This window comes from Xenopus laevis, chromosome 3L (assembly GCF_017654675.1).
Source record: "Xenopus laevis strain J_2021 chromosome 3L, Xenopus_laevis_v10.1, whole genome shotgun sequence".
In the NCBI taxonomy this organism is placed as follows: domain Eukaryota; kingdom Metazoa; phylum Chordata; class Amphibia; order Anura; family Pipidae; genus Xenopus; species Xenopus laevis.
Genome location: NC_054375.1, coordinates 141,864,941 through 141,885,616, shown reverse-complemented (window position 1 = coordinate 141,885,616; position 20,676 = coordinate 141,864,941). Strand labels below are relative to the sequence as shown.

At 38.6% G+C, this 20,676-nt stretch overlaps 1 protein-coding gene across 1 annotated transcript in view; it reads right to left on the bottom strand.

Moving 5' to 3' along the window:
- Positions 1 to 7,722: 7,722 nt before the first annotated feature.
- Positions 7,723 to 20,676, bottom strand: part of LOC108711655 (syntaxin-binding protein 2) — a 38,054-nt gene continuing 25,100 nt past the window's right edge. Inside the window, exons 8-19 of the mRNA XM_018253600.2 lie at positions 19,908 to 19,992; positions 18,961 to 19,091; positions 17,378 to 17,485; positions 17,233 to 17,290; positions 16,604 to 16,669; positions 15,794 to 15,874; positions 14,859 to 14,997; positions 12,327 to 12,433; positions 10,702 to 10,800; positions 10,291 to 10,379; positions 10,049 to 10,206; positions 7,723 to 8,778 (exon numbers count right to left, since the gene is read on the bottom strand). Of these exons, the coding sequence (XP_018109089.1) occupies positions 8,699 to 8,778; positions 10,049 to 10,206; positions 10,291 to 10,379; positions 10,702 to 10,800; positions 12,327 to 12,433; positions 14,859 to 14,997; positions 15,794 to 15,874; positions 16,604 to 16,669; positions 17,233 to 17,290; positions 17,378 to 17,485; positions 18,961 to 19,091; positions 19,908 to 19,992 (1,201 nt within the window). The 3' untranslated portion in view covers positions 7,723 to 8,698. The remainder of the gene's footprint in view (positions 8,779 to 10,048; positions 10,207 to 10,290; positions 10,380 to 10,701; positions 10,801 to 12,326; positions 12,434 to 14,858; positions 14,998 to 15,793; positions 15,875 to 16,603; positions 16,670 to 17,232; positions 17,291 to 17,377; positions 17,486 to 18,960; positions 19,092 to 19,907; positions 19,993 to 20,676) is intronic.

Below are 20,676 nucleotides of genomic sequence, written 5' to 3'. Positions count from 1 at the left end.
AAAGTTTCTGCTTGTTTAACTTGGAAAAACAATGATAATCATTTAATACAAAACAACAATAGCCCTGTGACATATCAGATGCACCAATAGCTGATCAAAACAGCAGAAAGTGAAGAACAGCTGTTGCTCCTCTTCACTTTCCCAAAGTGCCAACATTTTGCATCAGCAGGTCAAAATTTCAAATCTTGCAGGATCAACCAGCTAACCGATATCCAAAGTATGTGAAGATCAAGTGGGATCATCAGACCACCGTGTATGTACAGTACATGGGTTTAGCCAGCTTTAATTCTCTTCCAGGCTCTCGTGAGGATGGGGCAAACGGGCGTAGGCGTCAATTCACTAGCGTTACCGCCCGCAGGGACATTGCCGATTTACTAACGGGTGCAGGCGTCAATTGGCTAGCGTTACTGCCCGCAGGGACATTGACGATTTACTAACGGGTCGTAAGCGTCAGTTTGGTATCGTTACTGCCCGCAGGGACATTGCCGATTTACTAACGAGCGTAGGCGTCAATTCACTAGCGAAAGAGACAGGCACTAACGGCCATTCGCACTCTATCACAAGGTGACAATTCGCTTTGGCAAATGGAAGTTTCTCTGCAAATTCACTAAAGTGTAGATATTCATTGACAGTTAGATCCAATATATCTTATAGGGGGGGGGCTTCCTTTCCTAGCAGATGAATTAGAGCTCACTCAAATAACTGATTCCAGTACAAACAAAATCTAACAAAATAACTTTTGCACAAATTCTGCATGTAGAGAGACATGATGTCTGGTGAGTTTAATAGAGTGAGCTCTGATACATCTTCTAGGCAAAAGGAGCCCCCTATAAGATATATTGGATCTAACTGTCAATGAATATCGGACACCCAACTGCTGTATGAAGAGAGAATGAAGAGAAACAGATGCTGAGAGAGAGATAGTGAATATAAACTAGGGATGCACCAAATCCAGGATTCGGTTCGGGATTTGGCCAGGATTCAGCCTTTTTCTGCAGGATTCGGCCGAATCCTTCTGCCTGGCCGAACCGAATCTGAATCCTAATTTGCATATGCAAATTAGGGGTGGGGAGGGAAATTGCATGACTTTTCGATCAAATCTTTCGCAAAGGATTCAGGGGTTGGGCTGAATCCAAAATAGTGGATTCGGTGCATCCCTAATATAAACATGATTATTTCAGAAACAATGCAGAATATTTAATTAGAAAGTTTCTTATCTCAGTATGCTGAAGCTTAAATCAAATTATTTTTTGCGATAATTCAACTTTTTAATAGTATTAGAAGCAGTGACAGGTGCACAGGGGTTTGTTCTCCCAACGGTGGACGGCAGTTGTAGTAAAAATGCTCCGCGTGCCTCATAGTTACATGAAGGCTGTGGAAGAGTAATTCATTTAGATCTATGGGCAGCTCATTGTCACCCAGCAGGAGCGCTACCTAAAGTAAAGTCCTTACAATTGCAGCTCAGAAATGGAGAAATGAGATAATGATAATGAAAAAAACATGTACAGATGGTCTTCTACTCAACTTGCCACTGCCTCCATGGAGGTTCAGTTCATGCCCACCCATTGGCTGAGCAGGGGTCCAATAATGGTGAATGCAAGTAGGTATCTGAAGGGTATCAAGGCTGTCAATGGGAATTATGCTTACTTTTTGAAAGGGGAACTCCACAAAAAACATAACTTAAGCTTTTTGAAAAGTAAACATAATTTCAAGCAACTTTGCAATATACATCAATTAAAAAATATGCAGACTTTTCCTGATTTTTGATGGTTTCTGATAGTTCCCTAAGCCTAGCCCCCTGCTCTCCTGCTGATCTGCCTGACTACTTTGCTGCGCTGACTGACTACTGTTACTTTGTATCAACAGCCATCTGTCCTCAGCCTGCATCCTCCAAACCCCACAATTCCCTGCACATGTGATTTCAATAAGGAAAGGAACATCCCAGTGCAATGCATTGTGGGTTATGTAGTTCCTGCATACTGTCTGTAAGCTGTGGAGAAGTTGTTACAATTTGCTCCTTCCCTGCCAGGATTTCAAATGATGTAGAAAGAGAAGAACTGTTAAACAGCTGGATTTCGGCATAGAGAGTGGCTTTAATTCAGACTTTTTGAAGAAACCGATAAATTTGATGGGTATATTAGGGGTTTGTGTGTTATGTGGCCTCTTTATCAAATTTTGGTTTGGAAGCTGGAGTTCCACTTGAAGTTATGTTTTTGTGGAGTTCCCTTTTAATGTCCCTGTCTCTTGTGTTTGAGTCTGACAGCTCAGTAATTCAGGTGCAGACTCTGAACTGTTACAATTTTGCAACATTTAGTTGATCCATTTCTCAGCAGCATCTCTGGAGTATTAGCAACTATTGTATCAATTCTAACAGCTGCCTGTAATGAAACCCAGAGATTCTGCTCAGCAGGGACAAAAATGACAAATGTATCAACTAAATGTATCAATTTAGAACACTTTACAGGGTCGGCGACCCCCCTCCCAGAGCTGCTTTAGAAGGTGAAAAATGACACTTTACACTTCAATATTAGAAAAACAGTGACACATAGAGAATAGAAAGTAATTGGGAAAAAGTCTTTATTTTTGTGGAACTATCTGAAACCAACTGAACCGAAAAAAGTGTTGGAAGGTGAACAACCCCTTTAAATTAGGAGGGTGAGGGCTAAAAGGAAGCAGGTGGGTGAGTAGAATAAGGGCAGTGTGTTGTGATCAGGCCCTGTAGGTCCAAGTCACATCGGCTGGGTTCCCTATACTATTGATCTTCTGGTTCCCAGCGTTTATACAGGTACAATGTGCTTATTATATAGTGAATAAAGTCCCCCCTCTTCTAAATTATAAGGATATTATAAGTTACAGAGGAGTTTTATGACCATATAAAAACACGAGGCCGAAGGTCATGGAACTCCGAGGTAACTTCTAATATCCTCATATTTTGCAACTGGGGGTACTTTATTTATTATAATACACAAATTTCAATGAGTCATGTGACAGAAATGACATCAGAACTCACCGTTTATAAGGATATAATTTACAAGATATTCATGGCTTTTGTGTATTATATAGAAATATTGAAATAAAACATCCCAACGCATTGGAGATCCAGACGCTCTTCCTTCTCAAACGCTGCATGTGAACTACATAACCAGACAAATGCACAAAGAAAACAGATTTGCGCTTTCGCTTTATTCTTATTACAATCGTCTCATTGTATAAAGCATTTTACATTCCACAGTCACAATCACTTCATAAAAGGCATAAATGAAGCCGATTCATTGGTTTGCATGAACGCACCTACTAAACCTTATGTAATATGCTAGAACTACAAACCCTTCAACTACACTTCCCACAACACCCCACCCACTGTGGCATTCTGGGAGTTGATTCTTTACATGGGGGCAAAACCGATGCACTTTCCTAGGCAGAGCCCCGAAGCCCATACTAATCATATGACAAATGCATCAGACTAATTAACCAGTCCTGAACATATGATTGGATACATTACTGAAACCATTGGAATATTAGTGTGGCCTTTGGGGTTGCTCACCTTTAAAGGAGAACTAAACCCTAAAAATGAATATGGGTAAAATTGCCATATTTTATATAGTGAACTTATTGCACCAGCCTAAAGTTTCAGCTTGTCAATAGCAGAAATCATCCAGGACTTCAAACTTGTCAGCCTTATATTGTAAAATTTCTATTCTATGTGTACTGTATATTGTGAGTGGGTCCCTAAGCTCAGTAAGTGACAGCAGCACAGAGCTTGTGCAGTGAATCAGCAGAAAAGAAGATGGGGAGCTACTGGGGCATCTTTGGAGACACAGATCTTTACTGCTAAATGGCTGTGGTTGCCTTGGGCTGGTACAGAAGCACAAAACATCATGTACAACATTTCTAGCTACTTCTTTAGTTAAGCTTTAGTTCTTCTTTAAATGAACTTTAACTGGCAGATGTATAAAATATGAGTTTAGATTTTAATGAATAAAAACCCATTTTACATTCATTCCTATGGGATTTTTGGAAGTCTATCTATCAAATGGTGAGTTCTAACTTTCACCCATTGATAAATATGCTTCTAAAAATCCCATGGAATGTTATTTAGCTTTTTATTCAGTAGTTTTCCACTTTGCAATTTCAGCAATCTGGTTGCTAGGGTCCAAATGACCCTAGCAACCATGCATTGATTTGAATAAGAGACTGGAATATGAATAGGAGAGGCCTGAATAGAAAGAGAAGTAATAACAAGTAGAGATAACAATACATGTGTAGATGTTCAGAGCATTTGTTTTTTTTAGGCTTTTTCTCTTTTTTGAAAGCTAAAAAGTCAAATAATTCAAAAACTGTAAAAAAAAAAAAAAAAAAAAGAGACCAATTGTAAAGTTGCTTAGAACTGCTATTCTATAGCAAACTTAGGGGGTTATTTATCAAAGTCTGAATTTATCTCAATATTTTCTGCTACAAATTCAGATCAAATCCGCTCGGGTTTTTAAGGCTTATTTATTATTAAATTTTTCGTTAAAATTTGCTTTGCAGGGAAAGAAATCAGATTTTCAAGATTTTTCCGGATTTTTTCCTCCCAATTTTCACGATTTTTTCATAATTTTCACCCAAAAACTCAGCGCACATCAAAAAATATGCAACCTCGACAGATCTGAGATAGAGAACTGTGTGGGTCCATTTTTTGGAACCCGTACCCGACCCTGCAATCCGCATTCTTACCCGATACATGACCCGCAAGTACCTTATCCACAACCCGAACCCGTGACCCACTGACCATCAAGAATCAGGAAGTGCTGTCATTGTAAACAGGAAGTGACATCATCGGAAGTAGGCATTATCAGAAAAAAGGAGTAAAAAACGCTATTGAGAAAATCCGCAACCCCCAGAACTGCGTCTATACCCGAATTTCTACCCGCAACCTGCAGGGTACCGCAGGTTTTTGCGGGTAACCCGCTGCAGGACCCTAGTCTGAGATACCGGATTTTCAGATTCAGACTTTTCCATCTTTGGGGTTTCATAAATTCTGAAAAAATTCGTGATTTTTTAGAAGTCTGATTTTATATATATATAAAAAAAAAAAAAATCAAAATTTCTTTCGTGATTTTTGCATTCAGAGTTTAGTAAATAACCCCCTAAAAGTTAACTTAAACCTTTAACCTGATCAACTATAGGAGTCATTCATCATGTTAGAATAAAGCTCTTGAGTTCTGATATTTGGACAATTCCCTTGGTACAACCCTGTGAACCCCAGAGCAATGAGATGTGGGGAAAGTGTATCCTTATCATTTATTTCATCAGAAAGTCAAAAAGTCACAAAGATAAAGGAGACAAACACATATAAACACTGCACAACAGCACAACACAGGCAATGAAAGATACTGCGCCCCCTGTGGGGTTTAGAGGTAATACAATGAAACAATGCAATGTAATACAATGAAACGCTCAAATACACCATTCCCCAATCATTGTTACAGATTATTCAGATTATTTCATATTAAATTAATGCAGATTAAATGGGATCGGCTGTACAATGCAATTTGCCTACTATGCAGCATGGAGCCAAGTAAGATCAGTAGGTTATACACGGCAGGGTTTCTCAGTACAGATCATAAGTGAAACAAGTCATAAGATGCTGTGAACTACAACTCCCATAATTCCATGCTTATAGTTGCTAACAGGCAGGGCCAGAAACACATGGAGCCCAAAGGAAACAGGGTTTGGGTCTATACTGTGATAAAAAAATGTCCAACCTGTGATCCTCCAACTCAAGCTGACAGTATCTCTACACCAGTTGAGGAATGCTGGGGACAGTAGTTCTGCAACATCGGGAGTGCTATCAGCTGCCTTTCCATCATTTAAGCCTATCGCATGAATGCAAGGTGCATGGTGTTCCCCAAATAACATGAACGGGAGTTGGTGGTGGTTCCGGTGTTTGCCTGCTGGTCGAGGCCCTGTATTCCTTGAACATAAAGGGGAAGTTAACCTAATATTTCATTTTTAATAACCTATAGACTACAGTAATCTACGCAAAACCTGAAGATCAGAGGGACCCAAGAAACCCCCAGATTCAATGCCAAACCTGGATACATGGGGAACGATATTTAAAAAAAAAAAAAAAAAAGAAGTCTACATGATTCATTTTAAGGCAAACATCCCCTTTAAAGCTTTGCTGGAACCCATGGTGTTCCCAAAACAACATGATGGGTGTTGGTGGTGGTTCCGGGGCTTGCCTGCTGGTCGAGGCCCTGTATTCCTTGAACCTAAAGGGGAAGTTAACCTAATAATATTTAATTTTTAATATCCTGTAGACTACAGTAATCTGTGCAAAATTGCAACATCAGAGGGACCCAAGAAACCCCCAGATTCAATGCCAAACCTGGATAAATGGGGAACAAATTATTTAAAAAAAAAAAAAAAAAAAATTGCCGGAACCCATTTCTGCAATGCACTGGAATCGTTACATAGGTGCTTCCTCTTAATCATTTAATTGTACATGACACAAATGCATTTCCATTCATACATATTACAATGCAAAGACATATATTTATATATTTATATATGTGTGTGTATAGGCACTTTATTTAAATAGACAGTTATGTATGTATGTATGTATGTATGTATGTATGTATGTATGTATGTATGTATATATTTATATATATGTATATTTATATATATATATATATATATATATATATATATATATATATATATATATATATATATATATATATATATATATATATATATATATATATATATATATATATATATATATAAAATACTATATAAATATATCAAACCTATAACTGACTCACTACCCACTTCATAATACAGAGTTGCCTCATACAGGTCACGTTGTCTCTTGCCATCATAATTCAGACCTGTTCCCCAAAATCCGTATCACCGGCGCAACCGTATTTTACTATATAAACCGGTTTAGCGAATGGAAAGCGCAAACAGCAAGTGACCAATTACTCTGTGATAGCAAATTACGTGGCTGTGTTGAATGACATTACAAAGGGGCTCATTTATAAACACCGGGCAAATTTGTACCCGGGCAGTAACCTATAGCAACCAATCAGCGATTTGCTTATTATTCTGTCAGCTGCAGGTTCAACACTGAAAGCAGTCATCTGATTGGTTGCTATGGGATACTGCCCAGGAGCAAATTTGCCCAGTGTTTATAAATGAGCCCCAATTTGTCTATTTTCTTCGATTTTGGAACCTCTCCGCATAATGTAAGGGAGTATAAGGTAGTCGTAATGAAATGTCTATGGAATGAAAATTCTTAAAACATTTTCTTTTTATATCATTTTCTTTTGTATAAATCAGCTGAGCCCCAGAGCATTTTACCCAACGCGTTTGACACTCCAGGGTGTTGCCTGTATTCAAACAGTATCTGTGGTCATTATTAATCAAAAGCAATGCTCCCTTTTTAAATTCTTTCACTGGATTCAATCTTTTACAGACACCTGATTATAACCACAACCGTACAGTGTTGTACATTTATTCAAATAAATGAATGTCATGTCAAGTTTTCTATGCGTTTTGGTTTTTTAAATCAATGACCAATTTTGCTCCATGGGGGGCCACCATAGGGAATATTCTTACACTAGTGCTCTATAAAGGAATAGTAATTGCAAAAATCCATTAAACGACACTAAATGCCCTAAAACAAATGTGCTCTTCTGAGCACTTTTGCAATTTGTGCTATTTTTTTTTAATTTATTTTTTTCTTTTCAAGATATCAGAAGTTTTTACATTTCATTTCTCCCATTTGGTAGAAATAATCAAAATTTTTAAAAATGATTTCCTTTTTCTACTTCTGCAAAACATGATTGCAATGGACTGCACCAGAAATCAAATATTACTCGGTACAGGTGTGAGCTCCGTTATCCGGAAACCCATTATCCAGAAAGCTCTGAATTACCGAAAGGCCGTCTGCCATAGACTCCATATTATCCAAATAATCCACAGTTTGAAAATTAATTTCCTTTTTTACTGTATTAATAAAACAGCAGCTTGTACTTGATCCCAACTTAGATACAATTAATCCTTATTGGAAGCAAAACCAGCCTATTGGCTTTATTTAATGTTTAATAGGGATGCACCGAATCCAGGATTCGGTTCAGGATTCGGCCTTCTTCAGCAGGATTCGGATTCAGCGAATCCTTGTGCCTGTCTGAACCAAATCCTAATTTGCATATGTAAATTAGGGGCGGTTAGGGAAATCACATGACTTTTTTCCACTTTTTCCTTTCCTGCCCCTAATTTGCATATGCAAATTAAGATTCTGAATTCGGCCAAATCTTTCACCAAGGATTCGGGGATTCGGCAGAATCCCGAATAGTGGATTCGACACATCCCTAATGTTTACATGATTTTCTAGAAGACTTAAGGTATGAAGGTCCAAACTACGGAAAGATCCCTTATCCGGAAAACCCCCAGATCCCAAGCATTCTGAATAACAGGTCCCATACCTGTACTATTTTGTGTGTAACATTTTTGTCCCTGATCACCGTTATAATAAACATGGCAAAACTTAATTGTGAAATGAGAGGGATCTCTGGTTCTAATAGAAGAAAAATATCTGGCAGTTTTGCTTTGGAAGCAGAGAGGTCCATCAGTTGGAGTGCTTTTGGTGGTAGCTGTTGGGTTCCATGACACATCAAGGGTCACAAAGCAGGAAAGGAAGGGCTCTTTATTGACTGTTGGTCACCTGCTGATCCAGGGTCTTCAGCCCGTTAAGGAAGATGGCTGGAGTGAGGATGTGAGTTGATCCTGGAGAACAACAGGCTGAAGTAAATACATTTTTCTACCCAAAGGATAGTGGGAGGGGAAGACGAAAAAGGATTAGCTACACATTAAAAGGCCACTATAACCTACAATGCTCCTGCTAATGGTGGCCATACATTATAAAATCTGCTCGTTTGTTGATTTCATCAAATGAGCGGAAATTTGCCCAATATGCCCATCTAAAATGGACGATAACAAGCTTTAATCTGATCGTTGGCCCTAGGGCCAAACAATCGGATTACAACAGCGGAGCGAGGACTGCATCAACTAGCCAATGCACTCCCCATCTGACAGGTCTGTTGGATTTTTGGCCAGATATCGATCGTGTGGGCTTGTCGGATGTCTCCATACATGGGCAGATAAACTGCCTCCTTAAAGGAAAACTATACCCCCCCAAACAATGAAGGTCTATAAAACATATTGCATAAAACAGCTCATATGTAAAACCCTGCTTCATGTAAATAAACCATTTTCATAATAATATACTTTTTTAGTAGTATGTGTCATTGGGTAATCGTAAATAGAAAATTGCCATTTTAAAAAATAATGGCTGGGATTGTACAATTCATGGTGCACACAAACAAACCATACATGTCAGGTCACATGAGCCAATTAGCAGACAGAATTCTGTCTTTTGCTTCCTTGCTTCTTCCTGTTACAGTTAGAGCTGCAGTATTTCTGGTCAGGAGATCTCTGAGGCAGCACACAGATCATCAGGAATTGGTATATACCAGTTTGGTAAGATTATTTTTTATGCCACTTAATTTGCCATGAATCTGTGGCTTAAGTATTCATTTAGGGGTATAGGTTTCCTTTAAATTAAGAACAGAACAAGGGAGTACATAGGTTGGCATCATTTTTAGTATCTCTCTGTATGGTCTTTGAAAAACCACAGGGGCTTGTTCGTGCTAACAATATGGGTGCCAACCTTTGACTGGCAAAACCTGCTATAATATCAGACCTGATCCATTGGTCTCTAGACCATGCCCTCTGCTGGTGTCTTGTAAGAGATTAGCCTAAAGATTAATGGAGGCTTATTACAGAGGTAAAGGGAAAATAAAAGATGATGGTAGTGAACAGAGAAATGTGCATAATTCAGATATAATAGAATCAAATAAATAAAATGAAGGTAAAAAACAGAGATGAGGAAGGAGCAAGGACACACCTGGGCTGGGAAAAACAAAATATGGTGCAAAGTAGATCAGAAGACAAAAGAAAAGCAACCAAAAACCAGATAGAGGTACCAACAACTGACCTATAATAACTTCCCACTTGGAGTCTGTAGCTTTGGTCAACTCATAGGCGCATCTCATCTCAGACATGGACACCCCGCCTAGTATGTAAACCAAAAGGCGAGGGCCGGAGCGGTATTCTGCGGCACTCCTTGTTTTGTGCCAGTGGCCAAACCGGGCACTGTAAGGCAAGTGAAAGCGTTAAACCAAAAATACAGCAAGGAAAAGAAGTGGATTAAGCAGCAGACAAATACAGAAGTCTCACCTCACTACAGGCTGAGCTGGTCCAGTGGCCTTGACAGGTTCAGAGACAAATGGCCACAGTTTTTTATCCAGTTTATCTTCTATGGCATCCTGCAAAATACAGGGGGACACAAGAAGTGAGACATCTTGTAAGCATACAGGTGTAGTCTGACCTGTCCCACAGGATACCTGAATATTAATTTATCTCCATTTTGTTTCTAGACATTTAAAAAACAATTTAGAAAAAAAAAAAAAAGATCTTGTCTTAAACAGCGTAAGTGCTGCATGAGGCAGAGCCACACCAGCTAAGCCACCCATGTAACACCGTTGTTAAACCTTCCCAGAAACTCATTTTTGGAAATAAAAATCCAATGAACGTGTAGAGGAAAAAACATTTTTTCATGAACCCCTATGCACCAACAATGTTTATTACCTCCATGATATCCTTCAGTGCTGGTGTCCAGCGAGATAGCTGATAGGTGGGTTCTGGACGCAGTTTCCTCTCTGGTCTGACGGAATTTGTTGCTGGTTGCTGTAGGGAAGAGATGCACAACAAGGAAATGTTGGGTTAAATGGAAACAATAATAATATCCAATTCTTTAAAGTAAAACTACCCCCCAAACAATGTAGGTCTCTATAAAAAGACATAAAACAGCTCATGTGTAAAACCCTGCTTCATGTAAATAAACCATGTTCATAATAATATACTTTTCTAGTAGTATGTGCCATTGGGTAATCATAAATAGAAAACTGCCATTTTAAAAAATAAGGGCCGCCCCCTGGGATCGCACAATTCACTGTGCACATATCATACATGTTAGGTCACATGAGCCAATTATTTTTGTTTTGTCTTTTGCTTCTTCACTTCTTCCTGTTACAGTTAGAGCTGCAGTATTTCTGATCAGGTGATCTCTGAGGCAGCACACAGACCATCAGGAAATGGTGGTTCAAGGCAAGAGATGTAAAAGGGCAAGAGCTACTTAAATATATATTCCAGTTTGGTACGATTCTTTAATATGCCACTTAATGTGATATAAACTATCTGTTGCTTAAGTGTTCATTTTGGGGGTATAGTTTTCCTTTAATAGGACAATATATAATGCAGCGGCTTGAATAAATGACACCTACACTTATGTGCCAATGTTATTAGGAAAGCCTGTCTGACATTAAAGGGGAACTATTGCGAAAATTAACTTACTAGCTTCTTCATACTGAAATAAGAAACTTTCTAAAAACAATCAATTAAATATTCTGCATCATTTCTGAAATAATCAAGTTTATCTTCACTATTCCTCTCTCAGCATTTGTTTCTCCTTATTCTGTCTTCGTTCAGCAGTTGGATGTCAGATATTCATTGACAGTTAGATCCAATATATCTTATAGGGGGGTTCCTTTTGCCTAGAAGGTGTATTAGAGCTCACTCTATTAAAATCAGCAGACATCACGTCTCACTACATGCAGAATTTGTGCAAAAGGCAGTTATTTTGTTTGTACTGGAATCAGTTATTTGAGTGAGCTCTAATACATCTGCTAGGAAAGGAAGCCCCCATTAAGATATATTGGATCATTCATCAGGCACCCAACTGCTGCATGCTGCATGAAGACAGAATGATGAGAAACAGATGCTGAGAGAGGAATAGTGAAGATAAACTTGATTATTTCAGAAACAATGCAGAATTTTCAATTGATTATATTTAGAAAGTTTCTTACTTCAGTATGAGGAAGCTAATGTTACATTCTAATTTCCGCGATAGTTCCCCTTTAACCTATAAAATGCAAGAGACTACAGTTCATACACTAGACTAGAAGATCCATTTGTTTGGCAAGGCCAAATCCAGACTGGGGTGATACGAATGGAGGCACAGAGAGACCCACCAACAGAGGACTGAACCAACCCACTGATATGGTTCTTGTTCACTGGTTTTTCAAACCTTTCTGATAGATAGTTGGCTGATTTTCGAAATGTCAGTAGCACTTGCTAACTATGGTGCATTTTGTATTCTAAATAGCTATGTATCCAAAACAGGATTGTGTCAATTATGAAATGAGGTAGCATACCCCTAGAACCACTTGGGTGCCCAGGTGCTGCATGTTCCGTATGATGTTGCTCTCATTCTGGATATTAGCGTGTTGTATTAGCTTGGTAAGGTTTTCATCTGTGATACCTGCATGTAGATAAAAAGGGAATCTGTGATGATGTGCCGTTTCCATTGCTGAACCCCTACAAGCATTTAAATACAAATAAGAGAGCCAACAGCTTGCCCACACTAGTTATAGGTGACAGTCTCTAGTGCTGGCGAGTCTGATGTTACTGGACTTGCCGAGTTATCTTGAAAATGTTCGGTAAAGGATAAGTTGTAAGAAGAGGTCAAACGCAGATAAATGCTGCAAAATTCCGGGTGCTTTTTATTTAAGACACTACATGTTTCGAGTAACACTCTTTATCAAGTGTAACCAAATCTACAAGTGCTGAGCATATAAACAGTTAACCCCACCCACTGGACTTGCCGAGTAATCTTGAAAATGTTTCACTAGTCGTGCTGGTAAGAAGCCGATCTGATGATTAGTAAACCGTTTTCAAGATTACTCTGCAAATCCAGTAGTTTTAAAGTGATACAGACGCTAAAAAAAAACTTTTTAAAATATGAATGTACAATAAAATGTACCTAATGGTCATGTTGATCGTTTTTTGCAAATCATTTTTAGTTGATGTTCCTAAACCTGACTGTTTTGAAAAACCTGACTGTCCCATCTCAGCTTGCTAACGGACTCCGGCTGCACAAATATGGCAGCCCCCTCATAGATGAGTATGGGGAATTAGATGGGTAATGTAAAAGCTTTGAGCAAATACTTTATGGCAAAATTATAAGTAGCAAACAAAGCCAATACTACGATAGATGCAAAAATGGTTTTATTTCTGGTGTCAGTATGTCTTTAAGACTTACCACTATTAGATACTCTACAAGTCTACATCATAAGCTGCATGAATAAAACCCTTAATAGACATACCAGATTCAGGGCAATTGTGTTCACCAGCACCAAGCTGATCTGACCAATAGAATCTCGAACTGAAGAATGCATTGTTTATTTACTTGTTTTAATGGGTCGTATGTCAGGCACCTTAAGAGCAGAGACACGCTGCAATTCGGGAAGATTAGTCGCCCGGTGACAAATATCCTCTTCTTCGGGGCGACTAATCTCCCCGAACTGCCTCCCCGCCGGCTAGAATGAGAATCAATGGCGGGATAGCACGCGGAGCGCTTCGTTTTCCGAAGTCGCCTGGAGTTTCCTCGTGAGGCAACTTCAGAAAATGAAGTGCTCAGAGTGCCATCCCGCTGGTGATTCTCATTCTAGCCGGCGAGGAGGCAGTTCGGGGAGATTAGTCGCCCTGAAGAAAAGGAGATTTGTCGTTGGGCGACCAAACGCCCCCGAATTGCAGCATGTGTCTTAACCTAAGGCCCTCTGTCAGTTGATATATAGGTCTGTGATATCTTTTAATGTACATTATATAAAGTGGCTTGAAGAGAAAAGCAGCCCTGCTTATCAGCTGGATTAAAAACACTCAGTAGGATCAGTAGTGCAAAGCTTTATCTGCATTTATACATATAGCTGGAAAAGGGCAAATCGCATTTTATAATTCGAGGAATTCTATATACACTGAAGGAGCACAGCACTACACATGCTTCTCCATTTGTTGTTACAGCGAGACTGAAAATACATGTTCTTATACTAATTGTCCTTAAAGGGGGAACTAGCACGAAAATTAAAATTAAGTATAAGCTTCAGCATACTAAAAATAAGAAGTTTTCTAAATATAATCAATTACAAATTCTGTACTGTTTCTGAAATAATCAAGTTTATATTCACTATTCCTCTCTCATCATCTGTTTCTCTTCATTCTGTCTTCATGCAGCAGTTGGGTGTCAGATATTCATTGACAGTTAGATCCAATATATCTTATTGGGGGGCTTGTTTTGCCTAGAAGATGTATAAGAGCTCACTCTATTAAAATCACCAGACATCATGTCTCTCTACATGCAGAATTTCTGCAAAAAATGCAGTTATTTTGTTAGATTTTGTTTGTACTGGAATCAGTTATTTGAGTGAGCTCTAATACATCTGCTAGGGAAGGAAACCTATAAGGTATATTAGATCTAACTGTCAATGAATATCTGACACCCAAATGCTGCATGAAGACAGAATGATGAGAAACAGATGCTGAGAGAGGAATAGTGAATATAAACTTGATTATTTCAGAAACGGTGCAGAATATTTAATGGATTGTTTTTAGAAAGTTTCTTATTTCAGTATGATGAAGCTTATATTCAATTTTCATTTTCAATAGTTCACCTTTAAGTTAGCCCAACTAAATGTTCAAACATGTTCAGACAGTCGAACCAACTGATATCGGTGGCACAAATGTATTGGTTGGGCTTGGCGCCCTAACATGCAAATACAAAATTATTTTTATCGGTAGGTGTATGGGCAGCTTTATACATTTAAGCAGGAGACATGGGGGGAACTTTTGGCAGCTGCAACCAACAGGTAAGGGACCAGGAGCAAAAGGTGAAAAGAACTCTGAGTACTCACCGTTCCTCAGGTAGATATACAAGAGGATGATGCGGATTTTATCATAGGGTTTGATATTGGGATCAAGCAGATGAGGCACTATAATCTTCATTGGGTCCTTCAGTTTCTCCCCCTCTACATCTGAGCCCATGGCGAGGTCCTGAGGAACAGCATAAAACAATATATCAGCTAAAACACAGGCCGTGCACACAAATATGCAAATTATAGGGGGGGGGGGGAAGGAGTCATTTGACCAGTCTGAAACACCATCACTTGCTTTAGCTCACTAGCCAAGCCAAGCTAGAATATTCTTGTACACAAATAAAGGAAGATCCACTATAGGATGGCAATGAACACAGTTTACTGCATTTTGCGGTTCTGTTTTTGTGTTGAGAGTAATTTAGGGGATATGAAACTTTTACATTTGTCACTTTTTTACATTTACCTCACTACATCCCTCAAGTATTCTCCTTGCCTTACACACACTCTTTTTATCGTCTTTCTCTTCTGCTCCAATACAAAGGGACTAGGGTTGCCACCTTCTCTGGAAAATAATACCGGCCTTCTTATATATTTATCTTTTTTCCCTATTAATAACATTGGGATCAATTATAATTTTTACCGGCCGGGCCGGTAGAATACTTAAAAGGTACCCTTATTATTTTATTTTTCTGCTCCTTTTTTGCTCCTCTACCTACTAACCTTTATATTATGAAGGGTAATTTATGTGTAATACGCTCATCATATACTACAAAAGATGATGGTACCTTGAACCTTATGAACCCTCAAAGAACATAGTTTATCAACTAAATCATAGGTTAGCAGTGTGTCTTCAAACATCAGTTTCACATAGCAACATCCTTAATAATGTAACATTTCAAGAAACATATATACGTACTTACGTCAGGCAAGAGAGGAGCCATGCCATTCATTCATATACATAAATAATGACTTACCTGCTCCACTGCACACAGTTTCTCAATTGTCCCCTTAAAGTGTCTCATGCAGTCTTCTGCCAGGTTGAGGTGAGTGGCATACTGCCAAGGAGAGAGAACGTCAGCATCACTTTAACTATTACATATTTAAGCGTACACAAGTGTTGCCTGTGCATCTGTATTACTTTAAAGGGATTCTGTCACGATTTTTATGGTGTCGTTTTTATTTCTAAATTACATGGTTTACACTGCAAATAATTCACTCTACCATATAAAATGTAATCAGTGAACCAGCAAGTGTATTTTTTTTAGTTGTAATATTGGTGTGTAGGTGCATCTCAGGTCATTTTGCCTGGTCATGTGCTTTCAGAAAGAGCCAGCACTTTAGGATGGAACTGCTTTCTGGCAGGCTGTTGTTTCTCCTACTCAATGTAACTGAATGTGTCTCAGTGGGACCTGGATTTTACTATTGAGTGCTGTTCTTAGATCTACCAGGCAGCTGTTATCTTGTGTTAGGGAGCTGCTATCTGGTAAACCTTCCCATTGTTCTTTTGTTAGGCTGCTGGGGGGGGGGGGTAATATCACTCCAACTTGCAGTACAGCAGTAAAGAGTGAATGAAGCTTATCACAGCAAAAGTCACATGACTGGGGCAGATGGGAAACTGAAAAATATGTCTTGAGAAACGGATTTCATTGCAGAATTCTGCTGAAGCAGCACTATTAACTGATGCATTTTGAAAAAAAAACAAATTATCCCATGACAGTGTCCCTTTAAACATTACCCTGGCTTGCTGATTCAGCACAGTATCCGTGAACACACACACAACTTACCTTATTTAACTCCTTCTGGTACTGAGGCATCTTTTTCAGTATCTGGGACAAATCTTTAATGTTGGCCTGTAAAGAAAGAATCAATAATTGCTCTATTATATAGCAATTTAAAAAAGTATACATTTATTTGTGTCCTTTAATGTAACGATATAGGTGAGTGCAGCGGATTCCTCATTTGCACTCCCATGTTTTAAATAAGAATGTTTTAATGGTGAACAGAGCGTCCTCTTTTGCCATTATCTTTAGAGAATTCACACATCGTGGGACTTTCTAACAAGCTTGTTACTGGTTAAGTAAGGCCTTTGATAGCATGCGCTTGGTACAAAACAAACTGTGTATGTTTTCATATCATACAACTTGTGAGAGGAGCCAGGAGGGCTCTAACCTTGCTGGCAAATCTGGAGGGTCTGGAAGGAAAATGTCCGATAAGGCCACTAACAAGCATCCACAATGATCAGCACAATGAGTGCTTTGTTGTGCAAAAAGTAAGAAAAAACAAATGGTGGAATGTTTGATGTGAGATGCAAGTCTTACCATGATCTGTATGAATTGTGGAATATACACAGCAGCAGAGCTAAGGGATTATAGCAACATCTGCCTATTGCATTTACAGAATTACACATGCATACCTTGTCTGTAGTCATTCTTTTACTTTCACAGAATGATTTAAGCAGCTCTGTAACCTTCCTGCAAGAGAAAAGGAGATTATGAAGCAAAGATACTGGCAAAGACAATTTGCTTCAGCAGGATAGCGGCTACAAACAAGCAGCTTACTTGGAAACATCAGCAATGTGCATATGGCGAAGCTCCACCCACAGGTCATCGTCCTCGTCCAAAAGGACCTGCTTTTCCAGTGATTCTCCAATACCTGTGGTCTCATAGCTATAAAGTGGCAAACGCAGCAGTTAGAGATATGGACAGAAGATAATTATGGAGAAAGGACAAACAGAGGATGAAAAAATGATGACGAGTAAAAGAAAAAGGTTGTGATACTTAGCATTAGGGATGCAACGAATCCACTATTTTGGATTCAGCCGAACCCCCGAATCCTTCACGAAAGATTTGTCTGAATACCGAACCCGAATTTGCATATGCAAATTAGCGGTGGGAAGGGGAAACATTTTTTACTTCCTTGTTGTGTGACAAAAAAAATCACACGATTTCCCTCGCCGCCCCTAATTTGCATATGCCGAATCCGAATCCTGCTGAAAAAGGCGGAATCATGGCCGAATCTTGGATTTGGTGCATCCCTACTTTGCATTACATTTACAACAGTCTAAACATACTGTGCACAGACACATAAGGATGTGTAAGTAGGATAAATACAGAACTACACAATAACAAAAAGAGTAGCCAAAACAAAGACACAGGCCAAATACACCTGTAGAAGGAAACAATAGCTAGAAAAAAGAAAAAACAAAATGTGAATTATGGTAAATGAGAGCAACAGATAAGAGTCATAGAAGAGGGCTTACAGGGGTGGTTCTCCTTTAAATTAACATTTAGTACCTTACAGAATGAGTAATTCTAAGCAGCTTTTAATTGGCCTTCACTATTTTTTTTTTATAGTTTATGAATTATTTGCTTTTATTCTCCTCATGCTTTCCAAATGGTCAATGACCCCTTCTAATAACAAATGCTCGGTAAAGCTACACATTTAGGGGGTTATTTATCAAAGGTCGAGTTGTGTTTTTTTCCGATAAATTGTAGTTTATCGAGGTAGTTTCAGTAAAAACTCGAATTTTTCGAGATTTATTATGCCCGAAGCGGCAAAATGCTTGGATCCAAAAATACTCTAAACCTGTTGAGGTCATGTAGAAGCCAATGGCAGAGGTCCCTTGAACCATTTGAATATGTTTTAAGTCCTCATGCTTTTCTGTATTTTTTGGTGGTTTGTCCTCGAAAACTCGATCAATTTGAGTATTTGCGTTTTCCCCCCCTGATTGCGTGCATTCAAGCTTTTTACAATATATTTTTTTATAAGTAAGCAAACATGAGAGTTGAGAGTTTATTTGCGGTAAAAAAAACATTTGTTGTTGCTACTTTTTATCACTCAACTTTCTGTTCAGGCCTCTCCTTTTCCAATTCCAGTCTCTTATTCAAATCAATGCATGGTTACTAGGGTAATTTGGACCCTAGCAACCATAATGCTGAACTTGCACACTGGAGAGCTGCTGAATAAAAAGCTAAATAACTCAAAAACCACAAATAATAAAAAATTAAAACCAATTGCAAATTGCATCAGAATATCACTCTACATCACATTACATATTAATTTAAAGGTGAACAACCCCTTTAAATAAAATAGTATCAATGTGCAAATAAACATCTATGTAGGGTGGTTCTTGCTAGGGTACCTGTATATGTCTTTTTGGATATCTAGGAGGTCATACGTCATGGCCTGGAAGGTAAGCTCATGCATGATCGGGGAAGCAGGGTCAAAGCCACGGTCAACAATCAGAAGCTGGGATCTGCCCTTGTCTGGACCCTAAGAGAAGAATTACATATGAATTACAATATTTATATATTGATATTATCCATAATGCTCATGACTTTCAATAATTTGGATCTCCATACCGTAAGTCTACTTGAAAATCATATTAACTTTAATTAAACCCAATAGGCTGGTTTTGCATATCTTATTTGGGATCAAGTACAAGCTGCTGTTTTATTATTAGAGAAACAATCTTGAAAAATTTGGATTATTTGATTATATAGTATAAATACTGCTGTTTTCCATGTCAAACCTTTCTCTCTTGCGGCTCCTTATATTTGGAATGCCATTCCTGAATCTCTCCGAAGAGAATCCTCCTTCAATGTTTTTAAAACGAAACTCAAAAACTACCTCTGGGAGCACCTGGATAACACCTGAACCGAGAACTGGCACTTATATGACAGTGTCAACCACTGTAACCTACAGCACTTTAATACCCCTTTGAATTGTGTCTGTAAGTTACCCTCTCATTTAGACTGTTAGCCCCACAAGGTAGGGTCCTCAATCCTTCTGTGTCCTTGACACTGAGCACTGTATTTTAATTATATTTTATATTTATGTGAATTGTATTTCTAATAATGCACTTATTGTTACTTATTAATGCAGTGAACCCTTGTTTGTTACTACTAATTCATTGTTTTGCTGTACAGTGCTTTGCACTCAAGGAGCACTATACAAATAAAAATATACATACACAATGGAATCTATGGAAGACAGCTATTCCGTAATACAGATCTTTCTGGATATCGGGTTTCCGGATAATGGATCCGATACCTGTATATAACAATAGCCGTATCAATAATAGCTCACCTCGCCCATGCTGGGGTTATCGGCTTTAAATGCATTGAGACGGTCAAACACCATTTGTGCTAATGTGTAATTGTCTTCATAGCCACTGAGGAGAGAAAAGGGACTGTCATTTCATCTGGTGAAAACTTAAAATGTTTTTAGGTTCTCACAACTGTTAAAGTAAAAAGAAACAAGAGAAGAGTCTTGACAAGTTGAAGTCACGAGTTAGAAGAGACGTTATCTCTTATTCACAGAACAGCAATCAATGTGTAGGAAAGGGTCAGCTCCGAGACTGAAGACATAGTACAATAACCAGAGCAATAGAAAGTAAGAACACTGAGAAATGCAGCAAGCTAAAGAATTTTAGAGGGTCAGTTCCTTGTGTGCAAAGTATAGAGCCTGGCCCGAGTGTATCTTTATTTTCAGGAGAGATATGTCTTCCAGCTGATTCTAGCAGTTTACCATTACCAGTGGAGTAACTAGACTAGGTTGACTTGTTTTACCAATAGTTATTGAAACTGTATATGAATTAGAGCCTCATGGGGCCCCTATACCTCCCGGTGCTCTACAGTTACGCCCCTGCCCATTACCATTTTAAGATATTAAAACACAGCACCAGCTGATTATTCAATGTATTCTGTTTGTCGGTAGAAAGGCTTTGAGTCTTCCAGTGGTCATAATACAAGCCACGTATTGAATCTGAAATACAATACCCTTTGAAATAAGCATTTCCTCGAAATGACAGAGCCCACCATTTATATCATGTTACATGTATGTGGTGTTTCACGTG